Source organism: Marmota flaviventris, chromosome 11 (assembly GCF_047511675.1).
Source record: "Marmota flaviventris isolate mMarFla1 chromosome 11, mMarFla1.hap1, whole genome shotgun sequence".
Lineage (NCBI taxonomy): Eukaryota > Metazoa > Chordata > Mammalia > Rodentia > Sciuridae > Marmota > Marmota flaviventris.
In genome coordinates, this window is record NC_092508.1 from 28,095,972 (window position 1) to 28,109,140 (window position 13,169).

Genomic DNA, 13,169 nt, shown 5'->3' on the forward strand with positions numbered 1-13,169 from the left:
TTGTGATAATACTCTAATGTAACTTCTGCTTGCTTAACAAAATAAACACAAGTCCAAGAAAATATGACTTAATATCGACAAGCAAGTATAAAAAGATAGATTTTCCCATCCCCAAAAAAGAGACTTACAGTGTTTTAAAAAGCATATTTATGTGTCTGCACATAAATGTTTGTGTAAAAAGGGCATTATGACAGTTGATACCACAAAGATTACAGTAAGAAAAAGCACTTTATGACAATATTTCACAAATTCACAAGAATCACTTTAATATACAAAGCAATTGCTACCATTCTGAACACAAAGCAGCTACTATGTACATAGTGTTAATAAAATGCATTGTAACTCAGTACATTTTTTTCTTTACACATAAAGCACAAAAAGATTTAGATAAAAAATTAAAACAGGGATGTTTTTAGAATGTAGGGAATCTTATATTTACTTAGTATTCAACTCCAATAGAAACATCAGAGCTAAAAATTGATACCCTGTTTTGTGCTGATAGTTTTTTTTTTTTTTTTTTTGGGGGGGGGGGAGAGGTATTCTTTACACTAATCCTCAAGGAAAAAAAAAAAAAAACACCAAACACTCCAAACACCTTTCTAGGAACTTCCCTGGTTATTCTGTTTCTAAAAAGTTTCAAGGGATGCATCTGGGTTAGAAATAATTCCTTTTGCTGGATGGGGAACGGAGGATTACAAGGGATGCATACAAATCGGTCAAGGACAACTTCACAATGGAAAATTGCTAACTAGCACTCTTCTTTGCCACCCCAATAAATCTATACTTACAGAAAAATGTTGACAAATTATTTCCCACTTTTAATATAAATAATTTTATTACATACACATTGGAGTGGCAACCTGGATAAAAATATGTCTATAAAGCATTTACCAATTCAATTTTTAAAACATAAGAAAATAAAACCTCCCAACACAATGGTAGATCATTTCGTGTGGTTAATTAACATAGATCATTATCTACAGGGATTTTCTTCCTTCCCTACCAATTTTTAAATTATCTCAGATTTAGTCTCACAGCTCTGAGATGCTCCTCAGACAGCTTAGAAATGCCATGCTTCTACAGACAATTAAAAATTAATGCCTGTAAAAGTAGGCAAAATGTGAATTGCCTACTCTTTGACCCTTTTTAAAGATATTTCCTGTAGACTGGTCTTTTTCCTTTTACCTGCTGGTGAGAATATTTTAAAATGTATCATGTTTTATCCAGCTGGGATCTGCACCCCATAGTACAAGGATGCAGACAGGTCAATATTTTCTCTCTGTGCTAAACATTTCTGCCTGCTTATAATATCAACTTGCTTCACAGGCTTTTTTCTATTTTTTTTTTATTTTTCTTTTTTTAAAAAATAAAATTTCAAGCTAAAACACCTGAAATATAATTCTTCTATTCAAATGTTATCTGGTCCCTCTTAAGTTTGTCTGCCCTGTGAGGACCCATACAAAGGCTTAAGCTACATTCACTCATCAGTAAGAACTTATCATAAGCAGATGAGACAGATGGAACTGCAGCACCCTGTTTGATTTGTATGAATTCTTCCATACTGACTCAACTTAATGATATGTTCAACCCCTCAAGGACTAATGCCTCTCCTAGCCATTGATTCTAGAAAGTCAAGGAAACCAGTTCCTGTCATAGAGTGACTCTAGTCAACTGAAAACCCAATATTATTAATATTAAAATATTCAAGATGTATGTAAGCCACCCAATAAAAAGTTCTAGTTGTTCTTTGTACAACTGAGTGAACAAATTCATTTCATAATTTTTCACCTAAAGGCTTACTTAAAGCACACTTCATACTCCCCCCTTCTTATCTGAAATTCAAATTTAGGTAGCATTTGAATGTTAACAAAGCCAATTTAAAATGAGAATAATTTAGTAAAAATGATTACTATATTGTGGTCTCCCATAATAATACTTAATTGCTTTAAAAATATTTTACTATTCTGGAAAAATGAATTATTTTGGCAAACCACACATGATATTAATGTTGGGGTGAGTATAAAGTTACTCAAAATTAGAAACAAATATTGTTCTTTTACTTTCCCTTCAGTCTTTATCCATGATGAAAAAACTTATGTTTGAATCCCTTTTTTTAAACTGGGATAATCAAACTGAATTTCCATATATTTTGCTTTCACAACATTTTTAAGGCTAGCTTTTAGGTGCTAAATGTTTTAATTAATGAAAAGCTTCCATTTAAGAACATCACATGATTTGGAGAGAAGAGAAAGACTAAAAAGTCAATTGATGATGGATGAGGAAATTTCTTAAGTTGCTGATACCCAAACTGGGTCTTTTTTAAAAGTGCAAATTACACCAAACATTTACAAAGAATTAATGTAAATATAATCCAAATAAATATACAACTTTTGTTTTAGGTCAATGGGAAATAATGTACCAACAGTTTTCTGGGTTACAAAAGCAACAAAATTGGGAAGAAATGAAAAGGTATGTAATTACTGTTTCTACTACATGAGTAAGTCCTGCAAAATGAAGCAGCTTTTGATAAACAGAGGCCAATTTGTTAATTAGCTGACTACAGTTGATCACAGAATTAAAAACTTTATTAAACATTAGAAGAAATCTAGATTGAAGTCACTTCAAGTAAGTAAGAGCATTCTGGTTTATACAGCCTTGTTTTTTCCTAAGCCTTTGTATGATTCCACCTGTCACAAATGGTCAAACAGTAGGGATTAGTCCCAAGACAAACTTTAGCCAGATGACTTCTGATCAGACAGCCTGCTTGATTGGTATTGTGCTTTCTGATACTAGCACTGTTGCTGACCTACTGCCAAAACACATTTTCTGACAAAATCCCTGCTCAAATAAAACAACAAAATTCCTCCCCCAGGATGACTTTTGAAAATCAGTGGTTTCTTTTAAAAGCTATCTTCAAAGTGTTCTTACCACTGTTAATAGCTGCCAGAGACAAAGCAGAAAAAAAAAAAAATTGGGGGGAGAGGGGAGTACTTTTCAAGTGACTAGTAGCATATTTAAAAATATCAAGCCAAAGAAAACTAATAAAAAAATAAAATACTTGGAAGAAAATTAGAAGATAAAATCAATCATTGAGTGCCAGAGTAATGCAGTCATAGAAACTATCAGAAGGGATGCAATAGGACACACAAAAATGTAAAATTTCATCTGACCTCAATATACTATAATACTCAGCATTCCTGACTTAAGAGCTCTCAGAGCTTTAGATTATATACTGTATGTATATATATATATATGTACACATATATTATACAAATGCCATTTCTTCACCCCCCCCCAATATCTAAACAAACAGAGCACCTATGACAATATTATGGTTGCCAATATGGTACTTGAGTTTGAAAAAGAATGAACTTAAAACTGCATCTCATGATAATGTGAGCACATTGGATCTAGCCCTTTCTAAGCCACTTTTCAGTTAAATGCTATCAAAGCATGAAAACTCATGAGTAATATATCAAAAATAAACCCCTCCCCAATCATTTTTATTAGTTAATCTGTCCTATAGATAAAAGTGCCACATGGCCCTATATTTGCAAAGTGAGCGGTACCAAACTTGCTATTTTCTAGGTAAATCAGTAGCATATGTACAGATTCCTATGATATTTTCATTCCCTTTTGGCCAATATGAAGAGAAAAACATTTATTACTGGTTATGTGGCCATATATATTCTTGGTACAAGATTTTTTTTTATTATGTCATTTTCTTAATAAAGATTCTCAAAGTTACAAGCTTAAAAACACACTTTTTTCCTTATTCTCATATTAAAAAAAAAAAAAAAGCCTGCACAAAAGATGCTTGATTTCTGTCTGTATAAACTGAAATCTTCAAGTCTCTCCAAGAGTCTAAAACAGATTTAGCAACACAATACATTTCTCACCTCATTATTAAGTAACTGACTTCAAACCAGTGCAATCATACTCAAGGTAGAGAGGACAGGTCTTTATAACTTATAAATGCACCCAGCTAATATGAATGTGATTGCCTTAATTTATCAGGGACCAAGAGGACCACCAACTTCCTAGTTAAGTAGAAAGCCGCAACTTTTGGAAACATGGACAATTTTAGAGATTACAACTTGCTACACACCAATTTTTCACTTATAAAAGACATTCAATATGTTCAATTTGACATTCTGACTAAATGTGAAATAATTCTAGTTTGTGAACATATTTGTGATTTTTGCTTGGTTTCTGTTAACACCAAGGTTAGAAAATGATATCTATGCTGGTATACAAACAATTTTTATGCTATCATTTTCCCCATAAGCTCAGCAGGACAAACATCAAACTTTACAGCCGTTTGAAAGCCTTCTTGAGAATCTGGTGAACTGTCCAAATATAAAGACTACATCACTCAATTCTTAGAATGATGCTCCTTCACAAACTCTGTTCATCCTTGAAAAAAGACAATGGTTTGTTACAAACAAAAATATAACATTTACAAATATTAAAAATCTTTTTTTAAAAAATGGACCCAATAAACTAATACTAGTATCTGCACAATGTTATCATGATAAACAAATTTAACTTTCTTAAATAAACTATGACTAAATAGGAAACTAATTTTCTAAGTTGCTTGACTTTTTAAAAAGGAATTTCCTTCTCAAATAAAAAAATCATAATCTAACATCACATCAGTCTCCAATTTAAAAAATCTACCTTGTTCTTATATTTTTCTTTTAAAGGGTAACTTTTAAATTTATCAAGCTTAGTGAATAAGTAATTAAAAATATTACTGGAAACAACGTATGATACATACAAATACAGACTGTTATAGCCAGAAATTAAAATAGGTAGCTCCTTTATAACTGACAAAGGCTATACAGCATATTGGAAACATAAAACATAACTACCCTTTTAAGAAGAAAACAAATGTTTTGTAAGAATGATAGTCCAAATATTATAGTACTGTAGATTCTGAGGAAAATTACTTTCCTTGTACACATCTAACACTGTACTTCTTAGAACCATATCCTTATCACTTCTTCACTTAAAAAAATTCACTAGAGGTTCTCTGATAAAAGTATGTGAATCTGGAAAAGATTTAAAAATCAGTATTTTTCTATAACACATAAACATACATCACTTTGTTTTCTTTAACATCTTGAAGGCTTTTCTGTTGGTGGTACAATGTAAGTGCAAGGGGCAGCAGCAAATTAGAAATATCTTTTTAAGTCAATGAGTGACAATATAAATATTTTTGAAGGCGAGGACAAAAACTTTTATTTAAAAACCTTGTTATATAACTCAAGGAATGGTTTACTAGCCAGCATCTTTTTACTAAGATTTAATACTAACTAAAATAAGCTTTGTACTTTTATTTACTTTGATTTAATTTAAAATTCAAATGACATGCTTTTTCGTTCAGTTGCTTACTTCTTTTAATGTATTCAAAAATGCTGAACACACAGAGAACTGGATTAAGAAGCAACAACTGCCCTAGGAAAGAGCTGTCGTTAAATACAGAATGTTTTTTAAGAACCAAGGACAACTTTTCAGTACTGAAGAAAAGAACATACAGAGAAAGTACTCCGAATTCATTCCTAATTTCTTCAACACCATACTAAAATTCTTTTTTAGAGGGTGTGTCTTTTAACAATTTTACATAATTTACAATGAAAATGTGAAAACATGTCAATTTGGCAATCAACACTTCCTCATTGCAACTTACTTACTTTATGCATGCGGCCCACACATTACTTCAGCTCAAGAGGCTGGGGAAATTCTGTCCCTAAGGCAATCAAGGAGCTCAGCACAAACCTTGAAATCATTTAAAATTGAAATCATTTAAAAAAAGATTTCATTTTCCTCATTTCCCCCATCAATTTACAAGTAAACAAATTATTACTTCTTGAGGAGGGTGGGAGTTGAAAAGCAGAAGTCTCTTCATGATTCCTGGCGCTGCAAATTTCTTGAGGGGAGAAGTGGAGGCAGATGTTGGAACATTCACAGTTTAATGCAAAAGCACAAATGAATGAAATTCTGTAGTTGCTTTCAGGCAGTTTTGCGCATAGAAAAAAAGAAATGTTTAGAAAATAAAATGTTTATTTTTGTCTTTCTGGTTGTGGCCAATCCAGTCCATTTTCCACCTTAACAGGTGAAAATTTAAATCCCAAATTAATCTGATTTGTGGCAGTAAAGGTCCTTAAGTGCTTTTAGCTCCTCAATTAGTGTCTTGTTTTGGTTTTCAAGCACTGCCACTCTGTTTTCTAAACATTTCACATATTCTTTCTTCTTTCTACGACACTCTCTTGCTGCTTCCCTACAAAGAAAAAAGAATAGGAAAAATTATACATGATTTTCATATCATTTATTTTAGACTGCTTTTTAGAAAAACAGTTCAAAACATTTTAATGTGTATTAGGTGTCTGAAAGATACAGAATGACTTTGCAATTTCCTTATATCAAATTTTGATATTCTATATTCTATATGGAAGGCTGATTAAAAAACAAACATGAAAACTCCATAAGTAAAAGTTAAATGATCACTTAAAAGCTGCATCTTAGTATTTATTAAAATGCCTATCATACCTGTAAAACTTGACATTGTATCCATATCAGTAATAACTAAGATATACTGAAGCAAAATTCTTTAAATAGAAAATCTTATAAACTGATAATTTAAGAGCATTTAAAAAATCTTAACAGAGTCTCTTCAAGATGGAAAGACCTACAATGTTCATGGATAAGAATTAATATCATCGAAATGGCCATATTACCAAAAGCAATCTACAGATTCCAGATTCCATTAGGTTCCCATCAAAATACCAATGATGAGGCTGGGTATAGTTCAGTTGGTAAAGTGCTTGCCTCGCATGCACAAGGCCCTGTGTTCAATTCCCAGCACCACAAAAAACAAACAAACAAACAACAATGACACTGGAATCAACAGTTCTAAAATACATATGGAAGAATTAAACACCTAGAATAGCCAAAGTAATCCTGTGCAACAACAGCAAAGCTGGATGAATCACAATACCTGATCTCAAATTATTCTATAGAGCTACAGTCATAAAAACAGCGAGGTACTGGTATAAAAACTGATCTAAAATCCTCATACAGTCATATGGTCCATGACAAAGATGCCAAAGCCATATGTTGGAGAAAAGATAGCCTTTTAAACAAATGGTGCTGGGAAAACTGATCTGAAGAAGAATGAAACTAGATCCCTCCCACCCTATACAAAAATCAACTCAGCTTATCAAGGAAAGACCTAGGGAGTACACCAGAAACAATGGAAATGCTAGAACTCCAACATACTTATTTTGTAAGTGCTGATTAATGAAACTCCTAACGCTTCAGAAATAAAACCAAGAATTAATAAGTGGGATGGCACTAAATTAAAAGCTTCTGCACAGCAAAGGAAAGAACAGCATGAAGAGAGAGCCTACAGAATAAAAGATAATCTGCCAGGTACTCTCCTGATAGGGGACAAAGAACTAAAAGAAACTTAACCAGACAAACTAATGAATACTAAACAAATGGGCAAAATATCTAAAAAGGCACTTCTCAAAAGAAAAAAAAAATACAAATGGTTAACAAATATATGAAAAAATGGTCAATCTCCTTACCAATCAGGAAGATGCAAATCAAAACTACTGAGATTTCATCTCTCCAGTTAGAATTGTAATCATTAAGAATACAAATAACAACTGCTGGTGAGGATGCAGAGGGAAGGTACACTTATACATTGTTGGTGGGACTGCAAAAAATTATTGAAAGCACTTTGGAGATTCCTCAAAAGACTAGAAATGAAATCACCATATCAGGCAGGTATCCTACTCCTTGGTTATCTATCCAAAAAACCTAAAATCAACATATTACAGTGATACATGCACACCAATGCTTATAGAAGCACAATTCAAAATAGCCATGGAACAAGCCTAGCAGATGAATGGATACAGAAAATGCGGTACATACATACAATGGAGTTTTACTCAGCCATAAAAAGAATAAACAATGTCATTTACAGGAAAATGTATGGAGCTGGAGAACATCATGCTGTGTGAAGTAAGCCAGACCCAGTCAAGGGTCCAATGTTTTCTCTCATATGGGAAAGCTAGAAAGAAAAAAGTAATAAAAGAAAGGATCTCTTGAAAATATAAGGGAGATCAGTAAAGCAGGGGTGGGGGACAAAGGTAGAGGGAAGAGGGGAACTGGAGAGGTGGACTAAATTATGCTATGTGCATGTAGGAATATATCATAATTCCTTCCACTTTTATATAACTATAATGCACCAATTAAAAATAAAACAGAAGGAAGACCAATGAAGTAGAGGAAGGGGATTAGGGGAGGAAGGAGAGGAGGGAAAAGGGAAGTACTGGTGACTGAAATGCAGTAAAACATGTTAAAGCATTTATGAATATGTCAAAATGAACTCTGCTATTATATATAACTGTTATGGTTTAGATATGAGGTGTCCCCCAAAAACTCATGGGTAAGACAATGCAAGAATGTTCAGAGGCAAAGCAATTAGATTATGAGAGCTGTAGCCTAATCGGTAATGTAGGCAAGTAGGGTGTAACTGGAGGAAATGGGTCACTGGAGATATGCCTTTGGGATTTATATTTTGTCCCGGGTAAGCAAGTTCTCTCTCTGCTTCCTGCCTGTTATGGCCTGAACAGTTTTCCTCTGCCATGCCCTTCTGCTATGGGGAGCGGTCTCACCTTGAGCCCACGGTTATGGAGTCAGCTGACCATGGACTGAACCTGTGAATCATGTGCCAAAATAAACGTGTCCTCTTTTAGGTTCTTGTTGGATATATTGGTTACAGCTATAAAAACTATAATGCACTAATAAAAATGTTAAAAAAAATAACATCTCTTCCATAAGTGATGTTGGGAAAACTGGTTATCAACATGTAAAAAGAATGAGATTCTTCCCCTACCTTACACAAAAATAAAACAAAATGTAACAAAGACTTTAACTTAACACCTAAAACTGTAAGACTTCTAGGGGAAAACCTTTCTGAAATTGGACTTGTCTGTGATTTCTTAGATATGACACTGAAAGCATAAGCAATCAAAATAGAAAAATAGGACTACATCAAACTTAAAAAATTCTGTACCTATAAGCACACAAAACAATGAAAAGGCAACCTATGAACTGAAATAAAATATTTACAAATCATGTATGTGATGCGGGAATAATACCCATAATATATAAAAAACTCCCACAACTCAACAACAAAATAACTAGATTAAAAAATGGGCTTAGGCCATAGTAACAAAAAAGGCATGTGGGCACCAAAACAGGCAGGTAGACCAATGGTACAGAATAGAATAGGGCATGGAAGAGGAAAACTGTTCAGGCCATAACAGGCAGGAAGCAGAGATAAACCTACACAAATACAGTTATCTCATACTAGACAAAGGCACCAAAAACATACACTGGAGAAAAGATAGCCTCATCAACAAAACAAATGGTGTTGGGAAAACTGAAAATCCAAATGTAGCAAAATGAAATCATCTCTCACCCTGCACAAAGACTTAAGACTCTAGAACAGAGACCCTGCGCCTAACAGAAGAAAAAGTAGGCCCAAATCTTATCAGCTTAGGAACTGACTTCCTTAACAAGACCCCTAAAGCACAAGAAGTAAAATCAAAAATCAATAATGGGATGAAATCAAACTAAAAATCATCTTCACAGCAAAGGAAACAATGAAGAGAGAGCCTACAGAATGAGAGAAAACCTTTACACATGTACCTCTAATAGAGCATTAATCTCTAAGATGTATCAGAAGAAATATAATCAATCAACAAATATATTAAAAAATGTTCAACATCTTTAGTAATGGCAATTATCAATAATAGAAGCAACAATAAAAGTTGGCGAGGACGTGGGGGAAAAAGGTACACTCACACATGCTGGTGGGGCTGCAAACTGGTGCAACTACTACAGAAAGCAGTATGGAGGTTCCTCAGAAAACTTGGAATGGAACCACCATTCAACCCAGTCATTCCACTCCTCAGTTTATACCCAAAGGACTTAAAATCAGCATATAATGACACAGCCACATCAATGTTTATAGCAGCTCAATTCACAATAGCCAAACTATGGAACCAACACAGTGTTCTTCAACAGATGAATGGATAAAGAAAATGTGGTATATATACACAGTGGAATATTAGCCATAAAGGAGAATGAAATTATGACATTTACCAGTAAATGGATGGAACTGGAGAACATAATGCTAAGCAAAATTAGCCAATCCCCCAAAATCAAAGGCTGAATGTTTTCTCTGATATGCAGATGCTAATTCACAATAAGGTGGGGTGGGATGGTAGTGGAGAAGAATAAAGGTACTTTGGATTAGACAGAGGGGAGTGAAAGGAGGAGAGGGTATATGTGGATAGGAAGGATAGTAGAATCAATTGGACATTTTTACCCTATGTGCATATATGGATTACACAGAACTGGTGTAACTCCTCCACATCATGTATAACATTAGAATGAGAAGTTATACTCCATTTATATAAGATGTGTCAAAATGCACTCTATTGTCATGTGTTATTAATTCGACCAAATAAAAAAATAAAATAAAAAATGGGCTTAGGACTTGAATAGATATTTCTCCAATGCAGGTAAACAAATGGCCAATAAACATGAAAAGATGTTCAACATCAACTAATCTATAGGGATATGCAAATCAAAACCACAATTATCTCACAGACATTAGGATGGCTATCATCAAAGACAACTACCACTTCTTTCTACCATCTGAAAACACCTATTGTGGACATGAAAAAACTGGAATACTTTTGGACTTTTGTTGGGAATGTAAAACAGGACAGCTGCTATGAAGAGGGTTTCTTGAAAAATTACAAAAAGAATGTGTCATGTGATTCAGCAATTCCACTTCTGACTATCTGTTGCATATATGAGAATATACCTAACCCTACTTAATTATACACTTAAAAATAGGATGTTAAATTCTTTATCATGTTATATATTTTTAACCACAATTAAAAATTATTTAAAAATCTATTAGATTGACAAGAAAACTATTATGTAATAAACTGATAACCATAAACTAGTAAACTCTTTTTTAGCTCTATGTGGTCAAAGGCCCTCTTATTTTTTTATATCCTCAGTCTAGTAGGATGAATAAAAGGTAGGTACTTATTTTTTAATGAATATTAGTTAAAAGCAAAAAGATTTTAACTCTTTAAAATATGAAAACCAACAATTTATAATCAATCATTTACAACAGGGGCAAGATAAGTGTAGTAGTTAATAATATCTTCAGTGGCAGACTCCTGGGTATAAGAGGTTTCTATCCCTTACCAGTTATATAAGGCAGATGTAAATTATTTAACCAGATGAAAACTCAAAAGGTTCATGAGGTGGTTGGGGCTATAGCTCAGTTGGTAGAGTGCTTGCCTTGCACAAGGCCATGGGTTCAATCCCCAGCAACCCCCCGCCCCCCAAATAAAAGGTTTATGAGAAATAAATGTTAACATATATAAAGTACATGAAATATTATTGTATTGTTAAAATGTTACCTACTATTTCTAGATAACTCAAATGGTAGGATAATTACATCAATGTTAATGGGGAATGCTGCATATAATGTTTCTTTTTTTCATGAGAGGCATGCACATAATCTACCGTATCACTTGGCCATTTGAGAAAAGTTGTTTGGAAATGAATTAAAAATGGTCCAACATTCCTATAAATACTGAAAAAAACAAGTCAAGAGGTGCCTTGGGGCTAGAGGAAAGCTGGGATCTAAAAAGGATGACAGTGGGAATGATTCAGAGGTCAATTTGGATGCTTTCTATTCGGTGAATTCTAACACTCAGAGAACCTGTAGGCTGTATGCGTATTCACAAGTTTAATTTCAATCACGGTTGACTAGTCTTTTTTCTCTTGCTTTCTCTCCTCCATTACCTGACAATGTACAGTCTACAAGTTGAATTACCCATATGAATGCTATATCTACCTGTTAGTTTCCAAAGCTAAATTAATATGATCCTATAGATAAGTACCTCCAACCTTTTTCTACTATAATCATATACTGCAGTATTGTGAAAGATTCAAGTATATATTCCTCAAAAGAAACATGAAACATTGGGCAAAGAAAATTAACTTACTTCTTTTTGCAAGACCTCTTGGATCCTTTCCATATACTAATGTGAACTGAGGTCCTCCTCCAAAGAGAAATTCCACATAGCAGTCCTAAACTTGACTCTCTTTTGGGCTGGGAGAAATACTAAATGTATTTCTAATAACACCAATGTATAGAATGATGCTCAAGTTAATCATAGTTTAAAATAAACAAACTTGGATACACATTAAATACAATATAGTATACTAGCAAGAGTTCTGAACTGAGGATCAGAAATTCTGGATTCAGATCCTGGCTTTGACACTAACTAGTTGAGTAGTTTCTAGTGGGTCCTTCCCCATTCAAGAACTGCTTTCCCATCTGTTTAAAAATAAAGAAAAAATAAAACAAACTCATCAACACATCCCAAACTAAGGTATAGGTTAGCTTTGTTAGGTACATGCAAAGAATTAATACGGTAAATCATTCTAAAGCATTAATTTTAATTGATGAGGTGGAAGGCATTTTAATATTAAATACTATATCTCAAAGGAGACTACAACATTCAAATGAAAATGAAAATTTTAAAATTGAAGACAGCCACTTAAATTAAAGCTTCTTGAAACTTTCTATCAAGATATTTTAAGAGCAAGGGAACGAAAGAATCTACCCAAGGAACTGGTCTAGGGACTCAGTGTGCAGATCAAAGTGACCTCTGATGTCTCTTCTAGTACAAAAATAGGATTTTGTGATTATAAGAATTTATGCAAACAGATGGCCTGTAAATTCTGAAACTGATTTAGACATACTTTTAGAAAAAAGTTCTTTGCTTCTATAAGATATTTTATTTACTCCTCTTTCAGCATCTTCAATCCTTCCTTACTATGTGCTTTTACTTGTTTGCCTTTAAATATTTATGGGTTTTTACAGTCTTCATCCACATGAATTATTATATTAATTTAAAAATGGGTATATTGGTTCTGGCTTCTACCCTAAGATGTAGAGAAGCAAAAAGAAAGATATGCTACTCTTACCATGGGAAAAAGGACTAACCAAATTCATGAGTGTTTTCAAATCTATCAGAGACCAAAGGCTACAC

The 13,169-nt window shown here is 33.4% G+C and overlaps 2 protein-coding genes across 8 annotated transcripts in view; one reads left to right on the plus strand and one right to left on the minus strand.

Annotated features, from left to right (window-relative positions):
- The window catches only part of Mettl21a (methyltransferase 21A, HSPA lysine), a 46,796-nt gene that overhangs the window by 18,357 nt on the left and 15,270 nt on the right, over positions 1-13,169 (plus strand). For 2 of the 3 annotated variants that reach the window (XM_071618859.1, XM_071618861.1), the window contains exon 4: positions 2,400-2,469. In XM_071618859.1, the coding sequence (XP_071474960.1) occupies positions 2,400-2,469 (70 nt within the window). Of the gene's footprint in view, positions 1-2,399; positions 2,470-4,017; positions 4,133-13,169 lie in introns of those variants that run through there. The other variant, XM_071618860.1, reaches the window with a different exon arrangement.
- Creb1 (cAMP responsive element binding protein 1) overlaps positions 130-13,169 on the minus strand; it is a 64,084-nt gene continuing 51,044 nt past the window's right edge. For all 5 annotated transcript variants that reach the window (XM_071618856.1, XM_027941690.2, XM_071618857.1 and 2 more), the window contains one exon: positions 130-6,283. In XM_071618856.1, coding sequence (XP_071474957.1) covers positions 6,139-6,283 — 145 coding nt within the window. In that variant the 3' untranslated portion in view covers positions 130-6,138. The remainder of the gene's footprint in view (positions 6,284-13,169) is intronic.